At 45.2% G+C, this 19,783-nt stretch overlaps 1 protein-coding gene across 8 annotated transcripts in view; it reads right to left on the bottom strand.

Moving 5' to 3' along the window:
• Window positions 1-2,080: 2,080 nt before the first annotated feature.
• nhsl1 (NHS like 1) overlaps window positions 2,081-19,783 on the bottom strand; it is an 81,798-nt gene continuing 64,095 nt past the window's right edge. For 6 of the 8 annotated variants that reach the window (XM_023953319.1, XM_023953321.1, XM_023953326.1 and 3 more), the window contains exons 3-8: window positions 14,043-14,170; window positions 13,024-13,222; window positions 12,430-12,561; window positions 8,083-11,196; window positions 7,249-7,381; window positions 2,081-4,165 (exon numbers count right to left, since the gene is read on the bottom strand). In XM_023953319.1, the coding sequence (XP_023809087.1) occupies window positions 3,523-4,165; window positions 7,249-7,381; window positions 8,083-11,196; window positions 12,430-12,561; window positions 13,024-13,222; window positions 14,043-14,170 (4,349 nt within the window). In that variant the 3' untranslated portion in view covers window positions 2,081-3,522. The remainder of the gene's footprint in view (window positions 4,166-7,248; window positions 7,382-8,082; window positions 11,197-12,429; window positions 12,562-13,023; window positions 13,223-14,042; window positions 14,171-19,783) is intronic. The other 2 variants (XM_023953322.1, XM_023953323.1) reach the window with 1 other exon arrangement.

Here is a 19,783-nt window from a genome sequence, read left to right as displayed (position 1 = left end):
GACACTCAGCAGAAATCACACCTTTTTATCCTTTACAGCAAACGCGTCTGACGTCAGTCGTTTTCAGAGGCAAATCGCTGCTCCCAGATAAAAATCATGTGTCATGTTCTAAGTTTTACCTGTTATTTCAGAGTTTGTATGCTGATCTCAACTAAAATGTTGATTCTGCGGCTGGGTGTCACGGCCAAAATAAGAATCTGAATGAAAATATTGGAGAAGATACTAATTTAACTCCAACTCAAAAACATGTTTTGGTCTTGTTATAGTATAGAAAAGTGGTATTGCCTACAGATAAAAGAAAATCTAATGGTATTTTTTAGTTATTAAATATGACGTTTTTAATAAACAGTTTGTTCTGGTTGGTCTATTACTTAAAACTAGGCCATGTTAGTATTTCTTTGCCACTTTGACTTCATTTATTGTTTTTTATAGTGATTTGTGGACAAGCAGTCTTGCTTAAAACAGCTGCTCCACCTAGTGTCAAAACTAAGAATGCGTTTAATTGATCAGGAAATACTCTGAAATGCAGCAAAGTCAAAATTATTTTGTCTTCAGTGATGGAAAAATTGCTACAAAAACATATTAATTCCATAATATTTATATATATAATATATATAATATAATATATAATAATATATATAATAACTTATAAATTCCATCAAGTACGCACGCGCGCACGCACACACACACACATATGTGTGTGTGTATATATATATTGGAGTGGGGTTTTAACCCCTTCTATCTTATCTTAGATGACCCCACCCTTCCATTGACGTGTTCTCCCTACCATGACAAAGGTGGATAAAAGTGGAAAGATTTCATGTAATCCATGGACACCAGTGAAGATCACAAATCATTGAAGAAAAAAGGATCAGCGCACTGTCTAGTGGGTCTAGATGACCCAACTCCCACTGGTAAAGTGCCTAGGATAGCAAAGGGTATTACATGTGGGCAATCCTTCTAAACGTGAACTAAAGATAACAATTTAGCCCCAAAATACAGATCTATATAAAAATCCCATAGATCAGGCTGGTGACTGATGGACAGCAAAGTTGACTTTTTGGCTCAACATCCTGGATTTTACAAAGATACCTATGAAAACTCCCTGTTTTTTTTTTTTTTTTTTTTTTTTTGCATCTAAAAAAAAATCTAAGTTCCGCCCCGCTGCCTCACCGTGTTTCTCTTGCAAATGTCAGCCAATCAGATCAACCGGAAAGGTTACCCTCTGAACACTGCACGGGGTGTCTTCTTTCACGTCCGCACCTCCCTCCTTACCGTTCGCATGCCGTCCTCTCCTAGGTCGTCTTTACCGAAGTCACACAACGACAAATTAGAGCCGCACCATAGGGCGCTGCGTACATTTTTGAGAACATTTGACCCTCGTGTTATCTTTGATGACCCCACCCTTACACTGACGTGTTCTCCCTACCATGACAAAGGTGGATAAAGGTGGAAAGATTTCATGTAATCCATGGACACCAGTGGAGATCACAAATCATTGAAGAAAAAAGGTTCAGAGCACTGTCTAGTGGGTCTAGATGACCCAACTCCCACTGGTAAAGTGCCTAGGATAGCACAAGGGTTAAATAAAGTTTAGCCTAAATTACAAAAGGGGTTTATACAAATTTACACCTCGTGTGTCAGAATATCCAGAACCTCCTGTTGTAACAGTAAAATATGTCAAACTCAAGAGGCCTTCAGCTCCCATCTGTTTGCTCAGCCGTTGGACAGGACCAGTTAAAAATAAATAAATGAATAAATAAAAAAGATGGAGGCTGTCCTTTGTGGAGCGTCAGACAGGACTGCTGGCTCAGAGGTGAAAACATTAAGAGCAAACCTGCCTCTCCTTGGCGGGTAAATATTTTTTTAAAACGATGCTAGACAGCTTCACTCAGAGGCTGTAATTCAGTTTGACTCTTTATGGGATGTCCAGGACACATAAATGATGAGCCCCGAGGGCTGTGGGGAGGCAAAGATGGCCTCTGGAGCCTTCCAGGTGACAGACGGTGCTGCGCCACCAAACGAGGCTTTGATTTGAGGCAAGCAGATGGTCATAAACCACACGAGAGAAACACGCCACTTAAATATCACCTTGTTTTTTTCTTTTTATTAGACAAACACAAGAGCGTCCAGCCTTTCATTCCTCTGTCCATTTTACAAACCGCTCACGATGAAGAGGCGATTCTGGACCCAAGTGCTTAAAGTGGGCAGCAGGTGGGAGAAACAATGTGGTTACAGGTGATTAAACCACAACCTGGTAGGTTTCTACCTCGTCACCGCCATGCAACACTCAGCTGCAACACCAGGGGCGCGTGCTACACAAACCTGAACAATAAATACCAACATTTCTGATTTTTTTAAGCACCATATCAAACAGGAAGCGGTGCATTCAGGATGTGGCCGGGTGATCCTCACGCCTTTCTTCCATTTCCAGTTTTTGATTAATCAATGAAAATAAATAATCTATAAAAAGAAAACCACTCCCTTCCAGCAAACGCAGGGCTCTAAAAATATACAAAGCATTTGAAAAGAAGGTAAATGTCACTGAAAACTAAACTCTCTATGTATTTACAGATAGAATCATATCAAACTGCAAAAGAGTTTAACATTAGCAGAAATCCTTTCAGGCTTGAGAGGGCCTCCGCGTCAGCTGGATCACATCCTTTGAAGAGCAGTCACACACAAAGACTGAGTTTGGATTAACAGCCAGTTCGGTTTAATGTCTGAACTCTTTGGTTACCCACATGAAAAGAAAAGACCTGGACAGTAAAACGAGGCTTTTACATTTATAATTTTATACTTAAATCTCAAACACATAACTCATTCATTAAAACATGTTATAAAACATACTTTTAAAGTCACGAAAAGAACTATGCACAGTGCAAAATCTACAAACTAAAAGAAAAAATAACGTTTTGTTTTTTTGGAGTAATGGTGCTGCTTTGGTTGTTTTCTCTTCCATCATCAGTAGGTGGCAGCACTGAGCCCTCTGCGCTGGCTATGAATCACTCTTGAAACGCAGAGAAGTGCAGCTGAGCTGTGAGTCTGTACCTCGTCCAAATAAACTGAAGCTGTTTAAGAAATCCTCTCACTAATGTGATGCAACGTTTTAATCTGCATGCAGGAGCTGGAAAAACCTTTGCAGCCCAAAACGGACATCAGGAAATCTCATTCCACTGCAGACTCTGAAGCCTCCAATGCGTACGTGTGAATCCTTTCCGGGGTGACCCAATCTCTCCTAGCAGAAGGCTGGGACTTTGCAGTTCCTTCATTTTTTCCATCTCCACTTTAAAGAAACTAAAATGTTGTTAAAACGAAAAAAAAAATCAAAACTAAAAACTCCAGGAGTTAACAAATCCCTCTTTATGAAACAAAAACTCCTCAACTGAAGGAGAGCATGGAATCAGACTGCATTCTGGGTGATCCGTAACGGGGCGGCGTCTCGGCTCGCATCAGGACCCGACACGTCACCGCCTCAGAGACGGCATCATTATTGTCTTCCATGAAGTGCGCTGCTTCTCCTTAACCTCTGCTCTCTTCGGATAAAGTGCCGTTGGTTTCTGGAAGCGTCTGGACTCCTTCCCGGCTCTCGCCGACCTCTCCAGATTCGCTCTCAGTCAGCTCCCCTTCACGCTCACAGATCACAGTCATCGGGCTGCTGAGGATTCGGCTGCGAGTGTTGTATTTGCTGCTGGCGGCGGAAGGCGGCGCGCGAGAGCGCCCGAACTTTGATCCAGGCGAATATGTCGGCGAGGACAGGGCATCGTAGCGGCTCCACTCATCCGTTACCCTCTTACTCCGCCCAAAAGAGGCAGAGGGGCTGTGAGGCGCCATCGGTGACGTGGGAGACGCAGTGGGGGGGTCCAGCGCAGACTCGGAGCGAGTTCGCTGGAAGCGCGGGTCGGTGGAGCGCAGCATTTCAGTAGCAGACATGCGGAAACTGTTCTCAGAGCGGCTTCCCTTCCGAAGCAGGAGGGCCTTGAAGTTGTCGCTGCTGGTGGCGGACTTGCGTAGGTTTCGCTGGATGGAACCCATCTGACGGGCCGACGGAGAAACCGGCCCAGGAGAGACGGGTGACGGGGTGGAGGGTGGAGACTGTGCCTGAACCCCGGGGCGGGACTTGTCTTCATCCGACTCTCTGCGACCGAGAACCTTTCGCTTTGACCTGTGAGTGGAAAGAAATGTAAAAGACTGAATTAAGTCTAAGAAACTTAATCTTAAAAATAAAAGTTTAACATTTTAGAATTTTGGATAAAGAAATGGACTAATGCAACTAAGCCAGAAAAGCTCCCATGAATATAAATAATCCTCAAACAGAAAGTTCTGAGCAGGTTTCTTATCAAACAGACCTCAGCCCACACTTAAAGACCAACTCGGATCTTTTATGTCAAGATACTTGAATTTTCTCTATTCAAATTGTCAATCAGGAGCAGACGGGGGAAAAAATGCAGAAAAAGAGCTTATTTCCTGGTCTGAGCGGGCATCTAGCTTCAAACTGCACTGATGGATAGCTCCATTCCAACATTGCTCGCCATTTTCGTTGGCCGCTAATATTAGGTCAGGGGTGTGAGATGCTTTAAGCTAGTGGGAGAGCACGTAAACAAAGAGGTGTTACTCCACAGCAGCCGTCCCGCCCACAACTCAAGAGGTACATTTTGAATAAACTACTGCCGCTCTGTAGAAACTATGTTCTAGAATTTTATTTTTTTGATTTTGGCTCAAATTAAACATAATCATAAATAAAAGACCACTGGGAATACTTTTAGAATAGATCAAAAGATGACCTTAACGAAACGTGGGCATCAAAGCAGCTTTAATGATATGGGCACTTAAGGCCCAGCAGGGAACTCTAAAAATGTAATGAATAAAGAGTTTATATCACAGACCAAACTAAGTGAAATCCCAAAACCCCACAAACATTTTATTTTCATCTTCTTTTTTTTTTTTTTTTTTTTAATACACTGTATTTTATCCCATGAAGGGAAATTCTTTCTCCCCATTTGACCCATCCCCTTGGGGAGCGGTGAGCTGCAGCCGAAACCACGCTCGGGAGGCAGTAGCGTTAAGGGTCTTGCCTAAGGACCCTCACTGGGTGATGTTAACTGCTCGCCATTGATATGGTAATTGCCCCCAGTACCATTGCTCATTCCCTTCCGGGAATCAAACCCTGGTTTCCTGCATGGTAGCTTCCCACCTTACCAACCGAGCTACCCAGCCGCTCCTTCTTGCTTAAATAGAACAAAAATCGGATGCAGATAACCTTTAAACTATTAGGTCTTGTTATTTATGTATTTAAAGATCGACTCCCATCATCTTTTGATTATCTTTAATTATTATTAAATACTTATTAGTTATGATTATGCCATTTTTAGTCAAAATCAAAAACCCTGTGTCCCTTTTAGGAGAGTTGTGGGCGGGACCGTTGTCACATAACAACCCCATACCCCTCCCTGTGGCTCAGAGCAAGGAGCAAGGAGCTTGTAGTCCACTCAGCGTATTGTCTATGTTAGAAAGAAATCTCTTTTTCAAAACGGCACTTTTTCATTTGCCATTGATTCACAACCTTTTAAATAAAGAAATACTCAGAAATGCAATTTTGAGTTTAATATATGTCATCTATTATTAGAAAAATGCCAGAAGAGCATGTTAAGAACACCAAAAATGTGATTTTTATTGGGTTTAAGTCTATTCCCGTCAAAATAAAATAGTCAAACAGAAAAATACATAAAATCTTTGAGTACTTAAGTGTTATTTTTCTTAATCTCTGTGACTTAATTTTATATTGCTAACATTTGCTTTTAGGGTTAATTTTATTGTCTTTTGTTATGTATCAATTTAAACTTAAAAGGGAGGGGTGGCCTAGTCTTTTGATTGACAGGTGAGCTTTAAGGTGGCTTTAGTTAGAAACTAGTTATTCTCCGCAATAAAGGTATTAAGGTGAGATTTTAAGACAACTTTTTGTCAACAAAGGTAAAAACCTACCATAGCTTTAATACGCCTTTACCAATATAAACATCCCCTTCATCTGAATGAAGATAATCTGCTAAACAAGTCAGTGGCCTAAATTCAGACTCATCTAGCAGAGTCCCGCTGTGAGTTGCCACATTAACATTACATAAGATATTTTTCCCTCTGATTCACATGTGCCAGCGCACACCTGAACTCGGTCAGCCTTAAGGAGCTGGCGGCTTCAAACGTGGAAAAACAAACGCCGCTGTAATCGGAGCTGCAGCTAAGAGCATCTGATCAATGCTTTCTTCTCATGGTGCTGCCTCTCAGAGGATCTCCCTCAAGATAAAGTCGTTTCTGCAGCAGCTGTGATGCCGCTTCACTTTGTTCTCACAGGAACAGACAGACGACTGGGAATTCTCCGGAAGACGAGTCCTGAAATGATGGCGTGTGCCGGCTTTACATGCAAAGATCTGTTACTGAATCAATTCCCAAATCTGATCAGATATTCTATATGTTCAGTCCTCCTGAGGAATTGTGCAGGAGCACAACAAGAAAAAACGCTTTTGGCTTCCAAGATGTACACAATAACCACATCTAATAAAACAAAATCCTAAACCAAGCTTGCACATGTGATGGGAGTCCAGAAAATGACCGTAAAAAATAATCACGTGAAGATCAAGGGAGTGCTGCTGCACGTGACCACGAATCAAAAACTGGCGCTGTCGCATGAGAAATTAATGTGTGCGCTCCATCGTATGTCAGAGCATGTGGAAGAGAAGGCGGACTCAGGGAGAATATACGTCTCCTGTGGTGTCTAACCCAGATTAGGACCAGGGGGTGTCAAAAAGCTCAATAATAAATGAAGCGCCAGAGTGTTTTCTCCTGCTGAGAATCAGGAGGAGTCTCTCCAAACATTTGCTAGGAAGCCCTATCGTTCTCTGTGTTGTTGCGGATTGTCTCGTCGCTGGCCAGGAACAGAAAAAGGCACTTTTCTCTAGGAGTGGGAGAATTTAGACATCTGCTCTGTGACAGCTGATTTATAGGAGAGAGGGGGCAAAGTTATGGCTGCTGGAGGAGTAGGAGGAGGGAGATGGAGGATGAGAAATGGTGAGCTAAAGGGAGGGACTCTAGAGTTCAGGGTGACAGGATTTATGAGGAGGGTGACGGATTTGTTATTAGAAACAGGCGAGGGGGTTAGTGTGGAGAAACACCATCAAAACAGCACTGGAGACTTCATAAACAGAGAAAAGTGGAACAAACAAGGATAAATACAAAATAGAGACATTTCTTACATACCTGTGTATGACAGCAAAAAGGTCATCAGTGGTTCGGGGTTTGGAGGGAGTCGGGGTCACCATTTTTTGCTCGCTTGCCCCTACGGCCGACTGGGGTGAAGGAGGTTCAGCCGGTCTGGATTCGAAAACTTCACCTGAGATGCAGAGACGAGCTATTTACATCCACCTGGTTAATTTGAAGTTAAAAGAGCAGGTGGAGGACTGTCCTCTCTTCTCCTCCTCCTCCTCCTCTCATCCGCTGAGCCTCAGCTGCCCGAGCCTCTGCACATTTAGCCCCCCCCCCCACATCCTACTTTATGAAGCCCCTCCCCCCCATCTCCCTCCAATCACAAAAAAAGCATCGTCTCCTGGGACAGTTGCCCCTTCTTTGAGGGAGAGGATGGGATGGAAAATACACAAGAGTTGGAAAGATCGGAAGATTACCTAAATGAAAAAGGGTACAGAGAAAGCTGACAGGCTGGAGGGGGGCGTCGGGGGCCAATGCAGGACAGTGTGATGGGACAGCAGCTATGGCAGCACTCTGCATATAGACTCCACGAGGAGGATTTAGACCAGTGTGTTGGATTTCATGAAGCTGCAGCGCTGCTCTCCGTGCGATAAGAAGCCTCTTCTGCCCCATTTTCACACATTTACACATCTTCAAAAGCTCCATTTATCAACCGTTTGCTTCAGAAAAATTGATTTACTAACACAAAAAGTGGCCAGAAGCCATTCCAAGTACAAAATTTATTCCTGGAGCATTTAACCGACAAAATAATCAGCGTTTTAGCACTAGGTTTAGATTGTACAAGGCAGACTTCTTGAAGAAAAAGAATAAATGATTTTTCAGACTCACTTGTGTCTTCCTCTTTTGAGCTGATGGACCCCGTGGTGCTGCTTGCTCCTTCTCCTTCTTCCTCTTCTTCATCCTCATCAAACACCTCTCCATTAGTGCAAATGTCGTGGTCAAGATCTGCATCTTGGCAGCTCTGGTCCAGGTTCTCAGTGGAAGCCTTTGTGCTCTCTGACGCCTCTTCCTCCCGGTTGTTCCTCTTATTTGTTACGTCATTTGTCGTTTGTGCATCGACCTGATCCTCTGGCGACAGACTGGCTGCATTGTCATTTTGAGTTTGAGCTGGCTCGCTGATTGGTTGGGATGGAACAAAGGTAAGTTTGGGTTTCTTGGAGACTGGCGGAGGCTTGGCTTTGATGGAGGAGCTTCCACATCTCTCTGGACAGCTAGGCAGTGGCAGCTCTTCCTCATTGTCTTTTCCATTTGATAGACAGTAACTCTGGTCCTCAGCTTTTCCATTGATGACACCACTATCCTGTGTGTCGATTATAAAACTGCAGTCCAGACTCAGCTCTTCCAGCAGTTTCGTCACAGGCGAAGGTGTGGACTCCCGCAGCTCTTCGTCTGGAGAGCTACTCGTGACAGTGGTGTGCTCCTGGATGGGGGATGGATCTAGACTATGGAGTTTCAGCTCCTGGAGAAGGTCCAGTCCATTTTCCTGAGGTTTCATTTGGTCCAGCTCCCCAGTGATCTCCTCTTGTGATCGCTTGACGGAGCGCAGCTGGACACTCTGCAGGGCGAAGGGGGTGATGAGGGGCTTGGGGGACTCTGTGGAGTGTTTGGAAGGATGTGGTTTAGGAGTATTTTTTGTCAATTTCCTAATATTTGGGGATCCAAAAGCTGGGGTGAAGTCAGGCAGTGGAGGTGGTGGAGGGATCCCGGTCTCAGGGGGAGGTGGAGGACTAAAGCTCCCATTTAAGGACGAACTGTGGTGCATCAACAGGTCTGGAGATGGAGGAGGAGGGAATTCTGGTGACGCAGATAGAGGGGCCAAGAAGGTTTCTCTTGGAGAGTTGGGTAATGGAGGAGGTGGAGGAGGAGATGAGGGAGCTGATGTAGAATTTGGAGGAAGAGGAGGAGGAAAGGGCGGAGGAGGACCAAGAGGGGTGTTTGGGGTAGAAGAGGTGAGATGGAGGGGATTAGGGGGTGGCAGAGGAGGACCTGAACTCTTTAGTGAGTCTGAAGTGTTGGAGGACAAAGAAGTAGAGGACGAAGAGACAGAACCCGAAGAGAGGAGCGAGGACTTCCTCTCCGGCACTTTGGGTTTGGGCCGACTCCCTGAGGAGGGAGACATGGATCTGACGAAGGCTGGCACCGGGGTTCCGGCTGTAGGCGTGTTGGACTGGCTGGAGTAACCGCTTGACGGGGAGGTAAGTCTGTGCACCCTGTCCGGTGAGGAGCTGGATGGTTTGGGCTTCCCTGACTGCCCTCCCTCCTGGCCTGGAGCTCCATCTGTTTGAGTATTGCTGTGAATCTCTCCTCCATTCTGTAGGACTCCTGGATGACCCCCAGCTGACATGTTATCTGTAGCATGGGCTGGTGGGGTCTGCCCCCCCTGGTCTCCAGGGTTACGAGGGTAGTCCATGTAGTATCCCCAGGACTCTGCATAGTCAGAACGCAAACTGCTGGTGTCACTATGCGTGGGCGTGACATGGCATAATGAGTAGACATTAGACACACCATTTGTGTTAGCTAATGAGGCGGCAGAGCTGCCTGCACTGATGCTACTCTGACTGCGCGGTCGCAACAACCAAGGGTCATCATAGTCACTGCTGGGGCTGTGAGAGGGTGAAGATAGAGAGGTACCCTTTCCCTTTGACCCCCTCAGTCCCATTTGCAGGCTCTGCTGCAAGCTAGCAAGGAACGTTTCATTGAGCATGTTAGCACCGTCCCCATTGGCAACAGTTGTTGGACCAACACCACCTAAGGGCTTTTTTGCGGCAGGCTTGCGCCTCAGAGAATCTGTGCGTGCCGGAGGTGGCGGTGGCTTCTTTGACTTGCGGAGCGAGATGCTGCGCGACAGAGAGCGGTCGCTGTACACGCTTCCAGAGTCTTCTCGATTGGCCATCTCGCGACACTCATACATGCTGTGTCGGGACCGCCCAGCTCCTGCGCCGTGCCCACTTCCGTGACTTCGGGAGCGCAGCCCTGAGTCCATGTGCATAGAGGTGAAGTATCCATCGTTGTCCTGGGAGTAGAGGGAGCTGGAATCAGTCCGTGAGGAATGGTCCAGGCTGCTATAAAGCTGGTTGATGGGAGTGGAACAGCTGGAGGTCAGAGTGCGGTGTGGAACCACATTTTCGGGTGAGTCATAGATCCACTGTTCTTCTGGAGGACATGATGGTGAAGTGGGAGCCAAAGTACTGTGACTATGAACACTTCCATCCAAGTGGCCCGACTCACTGGGGGGGCCTGAAGGCGTCACACCGTTCTCTTGTGGTGCACGCGTGGGGGTAGAAGTGGCCAAAGCTGAGACAGCTGATAAGGATAAATGACTAGATGAGCTGAGGGTGATAACATCCGTGGAGTTGGACAGGGTGGCATTGGGAATGAAGGAGGTGGAATAAGCTGCCTGAGGGGAGACCACACATGCTGGACCACCTCCCCACTCGCTGGACTGCGTCCTCCTCACCTCCTGAGACGTGGGTCTGGGCAAGGTGCTCGTTCGTGGGGCATTCCTGATGTGTACCGCTGTTTCGTCAACCTGGAATTTTCCAATATTCCTCTGCAACTGATCCTCTGACTTAATGGGCGTGCTGCTATAGATGGGATCAGCACTGAGGGACACTCTGGCACCCTGTCGCGGCAGACTGTGAAAGCGGGAAGGGTCTCTGAAAAACTGATTGGGCAGAATCAAGCCATCTGTGCTCGAGATGGAGATGCTTCCAGTAGAAGAGGAAGCAGATATCCCAGCCATTTGAGCGGCGATTCCCTGCCCTCTTTGTGCTCGAATTCTTCTCACAGATGGAGGGACAATCTTCACTTCTTCTGTCTGGCAGCTGGAGTCTCTTTTCTCGAAGCGGAGTGTTGAGTTGACACTCCCAACTCTCCCCAAAGTGGAGTACTGTCCTGGGATGAACATGGAATGTGGCCGAAGTTCCCCGCCTCGTCCTTTAGCTGCATAGATATTAAATAAAATCAGAGGAAAAATTCTAGCCAGTCTGTCTGATAAACTATGTTCTCAGACAAGCAAATTCATGTTCATGTCACTACAGCCCATCTGAAATAACTTTCATTAGGAAGGAAATGATGCAGGAAAAACATACTAATAAACTTCCCTGCTAATCTGGTTTGAGCTCAGACTGATAGAAATAGGAAGCAGTCTCTAAGGCTCTGGAACATATTCAAGCATCTCCACACATGTTAACATGCTCATGCATCATCACAAACAGACCACACAAATGCAGATGAATGCTAACATTTTTAAAAAAGCTGTGTAAGAAGTAAGAAATTCAACGCATCTCTCCCACGTGATCAATTCCTTGTAGATGATTTTAAGTCGTCCATACTTCTGTGCCCTTGCGTTATCCTCAAAACACCCTGTTTCGTCTTCGCTAAAAGCTGGAGTGACAGTCTGGCTGCGGCTGAAACAGATTAAGCTGCAGGTCTACTTTGCAGGCAGCTCCAGTGCAGGCAGAGGGAGGGGAGGAAGCACGGGGACAATTACCCCGACTCCATAATCATGGCATTCAGACGCTGTGGTCAAAGGCGAACCAACTACACTTTAAAGCCCCTTTTTTCCCCATCAGTAATGGTGATTGCACCACAAAATTGCATGGCTCCCCTGAATCTGACAGCTCAGTGGCATATAAATAAACTTCAGTCAGGCTGCATCATCAGCGCACGTTGTCGGGATTTTCCCAGACTAGACTCACATAAAGTAAATAAGATTAGGAGATATTTTGAACTTCTAAATTTAAGAGATTCCACATTGAACACCAAATAAATGACTCTCTACATAGATAATACAATCAAAGGGAACTTTTATGGACAGAATTGACAAATAAAATAATTTTTAAAGGACTATTATTCCTTGTGCATGTGTGGAAGCTTGTCATTTAGCCTTGTGATTAGCGTGTAAAGGCGGGAGGAAAGTTGGAAATAAAGTGGGTTCATCTCTAACCACTAAACTACTAGAAATGTTTGATTGATACAGTTTAGGTGGGTGTGTGGAAGCAAACTGACTATATATCATATGTAGAAATGAAATAACACAAGGGGGCCTTGATCCATCCTTTCAGCTTGTGTAAAGTATTTTTATTACATATAAGATAGGAGATGTTCATGCAGAGAGTTGCTGTAGATCTATGGACAGCGTACGGTGGCATTAAGCTCCACAGACATCCATACCTAGCTCCTGGTTGAAGTTGTCAGGCAGCCCTGATATAGTCTTTCTGCGTTTGACCTTCTTGGGCCGACGGGACACGGTATCAGTGTTAATGAGGGAGCGCCGGATGCTCGCCTGGCGGTCAAACACTGCCCCTGGTGGCCAAGAGGGCGAGAGCAAAGGCAGGCAGACACACAGGCAAACAGCAGTCGGTTAGTCAGAAGGAACCGAGTCAACAACATGCAGAGGGCGCTCGAACTTCTGAGTGAGCATGCAACATCAGCATTAAAAAAATAAAATCTGTTGCTGTGCATGCATGCTCGTCTGTCAAACACAGTGACATAAAATCAGAGTTTCTTGACCTTACGGTGGGTTAAGGTGAGGCACAGGGTTACACCTGAAAGCTTCTGTTTTAGCCCAAAGTTTTACATTAATGATTAGTACAGGCATACAGAAATGATTAAAACAAAAATAAGATATTTTAGAATTAAAGGTATAAGTTAGTGAAAAAGAACAGAAACCGAGGCCACACTAAAACTTCTCTGTCTTTAAAACATGGATGTGGGTACTCGCTAAAGGTGACAGGTTGGCTGGATGAGTCTTTATGGGGGGAATACCTGTGACATTGATGGGGACTATGTCCGTGGGCACGGCCTGAGCTGCTTGCCTCATCCTCTCCTCCGGCGTCGGGAGGGGAACCGCTTTATTCCACACCATCTGCCCGTCAACTTCCAACATCTCGCCCCTTTCACCGCAGCGCTCCTGCAACCTCAGCGAGAGCTGGGATTTATCATCCTCCATCGAGGATGCTAAAGACTGCAAGACGAAGGGAACAACAGAAATAGAAAGGGAGATTTCCTCACTTTGAACAACTAATAGTGAGCTGTCAAAAGAAAAGCCAGCAGACAAAACCGTTCATGTGCAAAAGTGTGCACTCTTTAATAGTGACAGCTCTGCTTTACAGCAGGCAGTTAACAAAAGAAAACAAAAAATCATATATGTGTTTAGAATGTCTAAACAAAAATAAGCTAAAAAAGAATGTCTCTGACCTATCCAAACATCGGATCGGCAAAGACAAAGGTTGTCAGTGTTTTGGAGGAAGGAACCCCAGCCATCACCCCAGCTAAACACACAGGGTTTTTTTTTTCCTTTTGGGGGGGGGGTGTTCTGTGACCCAACCAGGAGCACATTTCTCCTTTTGTCGCTGCTGTCAGGAAGAGTTAGGCTCAACAGCTTCAAGACGACAGAACAAAACTAAAAAAACAACAACAAAAAAAACCCACGGGGGGGGGGGGGGGGGGTGAGCATGCAGAAATGGAAAGAAGAGACGAGTGAGGGGCCGTTTTTAACAACAAAGGTTGAAGGTCAGAGCAGGAAGTAAAGTTTTTTTGAGGGAAAACCACTGAAAATTTTCTTTATGAATCAATAGTGTATTGTTTCATACAAAACGTGTGTAAACAACGTTAAATAAACCAACAATTCGTTTGCTAGAATGTGAATTTTCACAATAAAAGAAGGAAGCCAAGTGACAATGTACTTGCAGTTTTTAACCACATGGGGGCAGACAGTTCAAACTCCAATGCTGCACACAATTTCCTGACCCCAGCATGTTTTGTGAGTATGTTAGTGCATGTACCTTCTTGTCATTTTCCTCATCTTCCTCGTCTTGCAGGCTGCTGCTGGACTGTAAGGGCTCGGAGAAGGTCGGGCCCTGAGAGTAGTACTGGGAGCTCCGGAAACCATCTTTCCTCAACTTATCACATTCTGAAAATTGCAACACACACAAAAAAACATTTTTTTTAAATGGATTTTCACATTTGTACTTGATTTTTATTAGTTTTCTGCCTTTTGGATTCTACTCATCCCTTTTCTAATCACCACCTGCTGCGATGAAGCTGTGGATGTGTGTCCGTTCGTGTGCGTCAGACAGAGACAGGAAGACACATTTGTGAGTCCAACCAAAAGAGGGGGTATCAGTCTGTTAGACACAGATGGCAGAACAGTCTACCCCTCCATCCCCCCTCTTCAGAGGACATATCCAGTTGTCTTATAGCTAATTTCAATGGAGGCATCCTTTTGCATGTTTAAATTAATTAATTACCCCAATTTTTTAAATATAGAATAGAATAGAATAGAATAGAATGCCTTTATTGTCACTGTACACATGTACAATTCACATCACACACACATGCAGTGAAATTAAAGCCGCTCACTATTCAGTGCAAACATACAAGAGAGAAAAAACTCGCAGAATAATATAATAATAAAATAAAATAATTTCTCAAAATGAAGGGCACAATTTACAAATTACAAACTACAAAAGAACAAAATCTACAATAGAAATTTCTGCAGAGAGGTAGTTATGACAGACAGAAGAAACCTGCTGTGTCTATGAATGCAGAGATATATTGCACTTAATGTATTGCACATGATGGGATGGTATTGCACATATTGGGATGGTTTTTACATGATGGGATGCGCATAGTGAGAGAGAGAGACATGGAGGTGGAGCTGTCAGTGACCGTGCATGTGGGAGTTCAGGATGGTTATGGCTTTTGGGAAAAAACTGTTTTTAAGGCGGTTTGTCCTTGATCTGATGCACCTGTAGCGCCTTCCTGAGGGCAACAGGTCAAACAGTCCAGAGCCAGGGTGGGAACTGTCTTTTATGATCTTCCCCGCTCTGCCTAGACAACGGGAGGAATAGATGTCCGACAGGGAGGGGAGGGGGGAGCCGATGATCCTCTGAGCTGCTTTGACTACCCTCTGCAGTTTCTCCCTGTCCGCCATGGTGCAGCTGCCGTACCACACTGTAATGCAGTACGTCAGAAGGCTTTCTATGGACGTGCGGTAGAAGGTTGTCAGCAGGCTGGGGTCCAGATTGTGCTTCCTGAGGACCCGCAGATAGTGGAGTCTCTGCTGAGCCTTCTTGATGACCTCTGTGATGTTCTCTGTCCAGGAGATGTTGTTGGACAATACAACACCCAGAAACCGGAAGGTGTGAACCCTCTCCACACGCTCTCCATTGATGTAGAGGGGAGCTGGGTCGGTGCTGTGCCTCCTGAAGTCCACGATGATCTCTTTGGTTTTCTTGGTGTTCAGAGCTAGGTTGTTGTCTGAGCACCAAGCTGCCAGCTTCAGGACCTCCTCCCTGTAGGCTACCTCGTCTCCCTTTGAGATGAGTCCGACGACTGTGGTGTCATCAGCAAACTTCACGAGGAGGTTGCTGTCGTGCTGCGGACTGCAGTCGTAGGTGTAGAGGCAGTACAGGAGGGGGCTCAGCACACAGCCCTGTGGGGAGCCAGTGCTCAGTGTGCGTGTGGGGGAGAGGTGGGGGCCCAGCCTCACTGCCTGGGGACGGTCAGTGAGGAAGTCCTTTATCCAGGCACATGTGAGGGGGGGCAGGCCTATAGTGTCCAGTTTCCTGATCAGAATGTCCGGGATGATTGTATTAAAGGCAGAGCTGTAGTCCACAAAGAGCATCCGGACATAGCTCTGCTGCTCCTCCAGGTGGCTCAGCGCAGCATGCAGGGCTAAGGCGATGGCATCTTCTGTAGACCGGTTTGTGCGGTATGCAAACTGGTGGGGGTCGAGGTCTGGGGGGAGGTGATCGTTGATGTGCTGGAGGACCAGTCTCTCGAAGCACTTCATGATTACTGGAGTGAGTGCCACTGGACGGTAATCGTTGAGGCTGGAGATGGGAAATTTCTTCGGTACTGGGATGATGGTTGCAGATTTTAGGCAGGAGGGTATCACTGCCTGGGCCAGGGAGAGGTTGAAGATTTCTGTGAAGATGGGTGCGAGCTGAGGAGCACATGCTCTAAGCACTTTGCCAGGAACCCCGTCTGGGCCAGCTGCCTTTCTGGGGTTCACTGCTAGGAGCGTCTTCCTGACGTCATCCTCAGTCACAGTTAGTGGCATGACTGGAGAAGGAGAAGAAGGAGGAGTGGAGCAGGATGGGATTGAGGGTGGGGGTGGGGCGGCAGAGTTCTGTTGGTTTGGAGCTTCAAAGCGTGCAAAGTAGTTATTCAGCTCCTCTGCCAGCACTGCACTCAGATGGTCTGTAGTTACTTGACATCCCCTGTAGTTGGTGATGTCATGTATGCCCTTCCACACCTCACGCGTGTTGTTGCTGGACAGATGGGCCTCAATGATCCTCCTGTGGTCCAGTTTAGCCTTTTTGACCCCCTTCCTCAGGTCAGCACGGGCAGCTCTGTACAGAGCTCTGTCGCCTGACCGGAAAGCAGCGTCACGGGCTTTGAGGAGTTTGCGGACTTGGGTGGTCATCCAGGGTTTCTGGTTAGGGAAAACCCGGATGCTTTTGTCCACAGTCACATTTCCGATGCAGAACTTGACGTAATCCAATACAGTGCTTGTGTGTGTTTCCAGCTCCTGGTGTTGGAACATATTCCAGTCCGTCTGCTCAAAGCAGTCTTGTAATCTGCTGAGTGCATCGTCAGGCCAGGTCGTTATGGTTTTTGTGATGGGCCTCCCACTGCGTCTGAGGGTGGTGTAGGTTGGGGGTAGCAGGAGGGAAAGGTGGTCTGACTGCCCAAGGTGGGGGAGGGGGATGGCTCTGTATGCATGTTTGATGTTGGTGTAAACATGATCCAGAGTGTTTTCACCCCTCGTGGCACACTTAACATGCTGGTAAAAATTCGGCAGTACAGTTTTCAGATTGGCCCTGTTGAGATATAGAGAGTTGAGCGTGTTTTTTCAGCTGCCCATCAGTCACTAAAACACAGATATTTACCATCTCATCTGCTTTCATAGATTTATTGAACATAAAATCGCTAAGTGACATTCCTGCCATGGTTATTATCAGCTTGGCTTTTTTTTATTTTGTTTTTATTTTTTAAAAGGGAGCCCTTTTATGAGCACTTTGTATCGAGTGATAAAAACTCCTGCCTGTTTTAAACACACCGATGCATGCATTATATCAGCAGCTAATGGGGATTCTGCATGCAAGTGACAAAACCAAGAGCTGCTGAAGTGGCAGCATGCAAAGTGGGACTTGTTAAGCATGATGCTAATTAGGATGACGACATGGCGTGGAACTGTTGAAATGAGTGGCGGTGCCCGATTGGGAGTCGGAGAAGGAGAAAAAAACTGACTGATAGGGCAGCTGCTTGTTGCCGGGGGAATTGCGAAAAAAATATAACTAAGCATGTAGAGATGAAGATTTCCTTTAAAAAGGTATCCATGATTAAAAAAAACAATTTTTAAACATGCTCTTGTCGCTTTTTCTAATGATGGAGGACATACATAAAAAAATAAGTATCTTAAATTGCATTTCTGAGTATTTCTCTATTCAAATTGTTGTGAATCAGGAGCAGACAAAAAATGCTGTTTAGAAAAAGATTGTATTTATTGCTTAGAAAATTCGCCGGGCGGGTCACAAGCTCCCTGCTTCGAGCTCTCAGCCATAGAGATGGGAAAGGGGGGTGGGGTTGTTGACACCAAAAATCCTACCTTACAACTACGATGTGACTTTCAAATGAACTACTGCCGCTCTGCCAAACTACAGAGTTTTTATTTTATTTTGCTATAATCATAATTAAAAGACCACTGGAAATGCTTTTATTATCAATCAATTGATGATTGGAGCGGGAAAAAAATGTTTTTTTTGCTCTAATCATATTTTGAAATGTCTCTTAATGCCAACATGGCTTCTAAATCAGCAAAATCAGCTCAACTTCTGGTTTGGTTTCTTAAAGGCAATATTTTCTGTCTGACATACTGCGTATTTTATATGAAATAATAATGATCAAATGTTAAAGTACATTTTATAAACCAGATTATGAATGGAGATTAAATATCAATTAATCTGGTTTCATAAATTTCACATGAACCAGAAACTTGGTGTCCATCAACCTGGTGGGAAGTTAGGGAAGACAATTGCTTCTATTCTGTAAAGTTTTTAAAAGGAGAACTTGATGAGCCCCCCACTGTGATCGAGGCAAATATAAACTGCTATCCAGTTTTCTCTCGGTAAGCACCCTCGTCATCCATTACAGCTGTCTTTGCAAATGGGCCGGACTATATTTTTAACCCTTGTTCTATCTTAGATGACCCCACCCTTACATTGACGTGTTCTCCCTACCATGACAAAGGTGGATAAAGGTGGAAAGATTTCATGTAATCCATGGACACCAGTGAAGATCACAAATCATTGAAGAAAAAAGGTTCAGAGCACTGTCTAGTGGGTCTAGATGACCCAACTCCCAATGGTAAAGTGCCTAGGATAGCACAAGGGTTACTTAGCATCTGTCAATCATCATCATCACCAATACAGATGTCCAATCTGCATTTGTTTTTATGAGTTCCATCAGAATGTTCAAGAACCTTGCATCGCTAAACTTTCAGCCTTAAATAAAGGCTGTTTTTTTTAACAAACCTTTACAATTGTACAGATTTTTATTCTTGAGTCTAAGGCAGGCGCTACGTAACATGATCATAAAATTCAATGTATTCAAAACAGTCAAAATGATAATTAAAGCAATGAAGATTACAAGAATGAACATCTAATTTAACAATCGGAAACCCCATCATTAAACGGGGCAGAGACCGGATGTATGCTGCCGCCTGATTGGTTATTGATCATTTTACCAGACTCATGCAACTTGTTCAACCTATTAAAGTAGCTCCAGGCATCCCATTCTAGCTGGTTTCAAAAAACTGCTGCAACGGATCCAACTCAGAGTTAAGCTGACTTTAATAAAGAAAGGTCTTTTTTTAGACAATGTTCAATGTCAGATTTCCAAACTCATCCAGCTCCTCCCTTAGAAAATGAAGTCCGTTTTCAGTTTACCCTCTCTGATTCCAATGAGGGGGCAAAGAGCTGCAGACCAGGGGGCTCAAATGGACAACCCAGGTGCTCTCGCTTGACACCTGTTGTTGTTCAGTTACGACCCCCCAGGGCTGAGAGTGTTGAACTCAACAAAAAGGCCTGGAGAAATCCTGCAGTGTCAGAGAAGGGGACATATATCCATGTTTTCCCTCTTTTACCACCATTTTGGGTGGACATAAACAAACAGCCTTGAGTCAGCGACAAATGTTTACTGCAGCACAAACCTGCATTCCTATTTTTGCCTCTTAGGTAAAAAAAGTGTTGGGAAAAGCATCTTGTCCATGAAACCAGTATCAGCATTTATTAACATTCCTACGTCCTCTTCTCAGCAGGTTGTGAGAAGTTGCCTCTGTGCTGTAATTCGACTCTGTGTTTGTTTGACAACAAGCTTTTTCTCTCATCACGCTCAACAAACAGGAAGGGAAGGGTGTGACGCCTTTGTGTTGTTGGCTAAACAACGTCTTGAGCAGTTTTACAGTCTAGAAAACATTAACCAGCAGCGGGTTTCAACCTGAGAAAGTAACTGTGGT

The sequence above is a fragment of the Oryzias latipes genome, chromosome 24 (genome assembly GCF_002234675.1).
Source record: "Oryzias latipes chromosome 24, ASM223467v1".
Lineage (NCBI taxonomy): Eukaryota > Metazoa > Chordata > Actinopteri > Beloniformes > Adrianichthyidae > Oryzias > Oryzias latipes.
The sequence above is the reverse complement of the archived record's forward strand: the minus strand, read 5'-3'. Positions and strand labels throughout refer to the sequence as shown.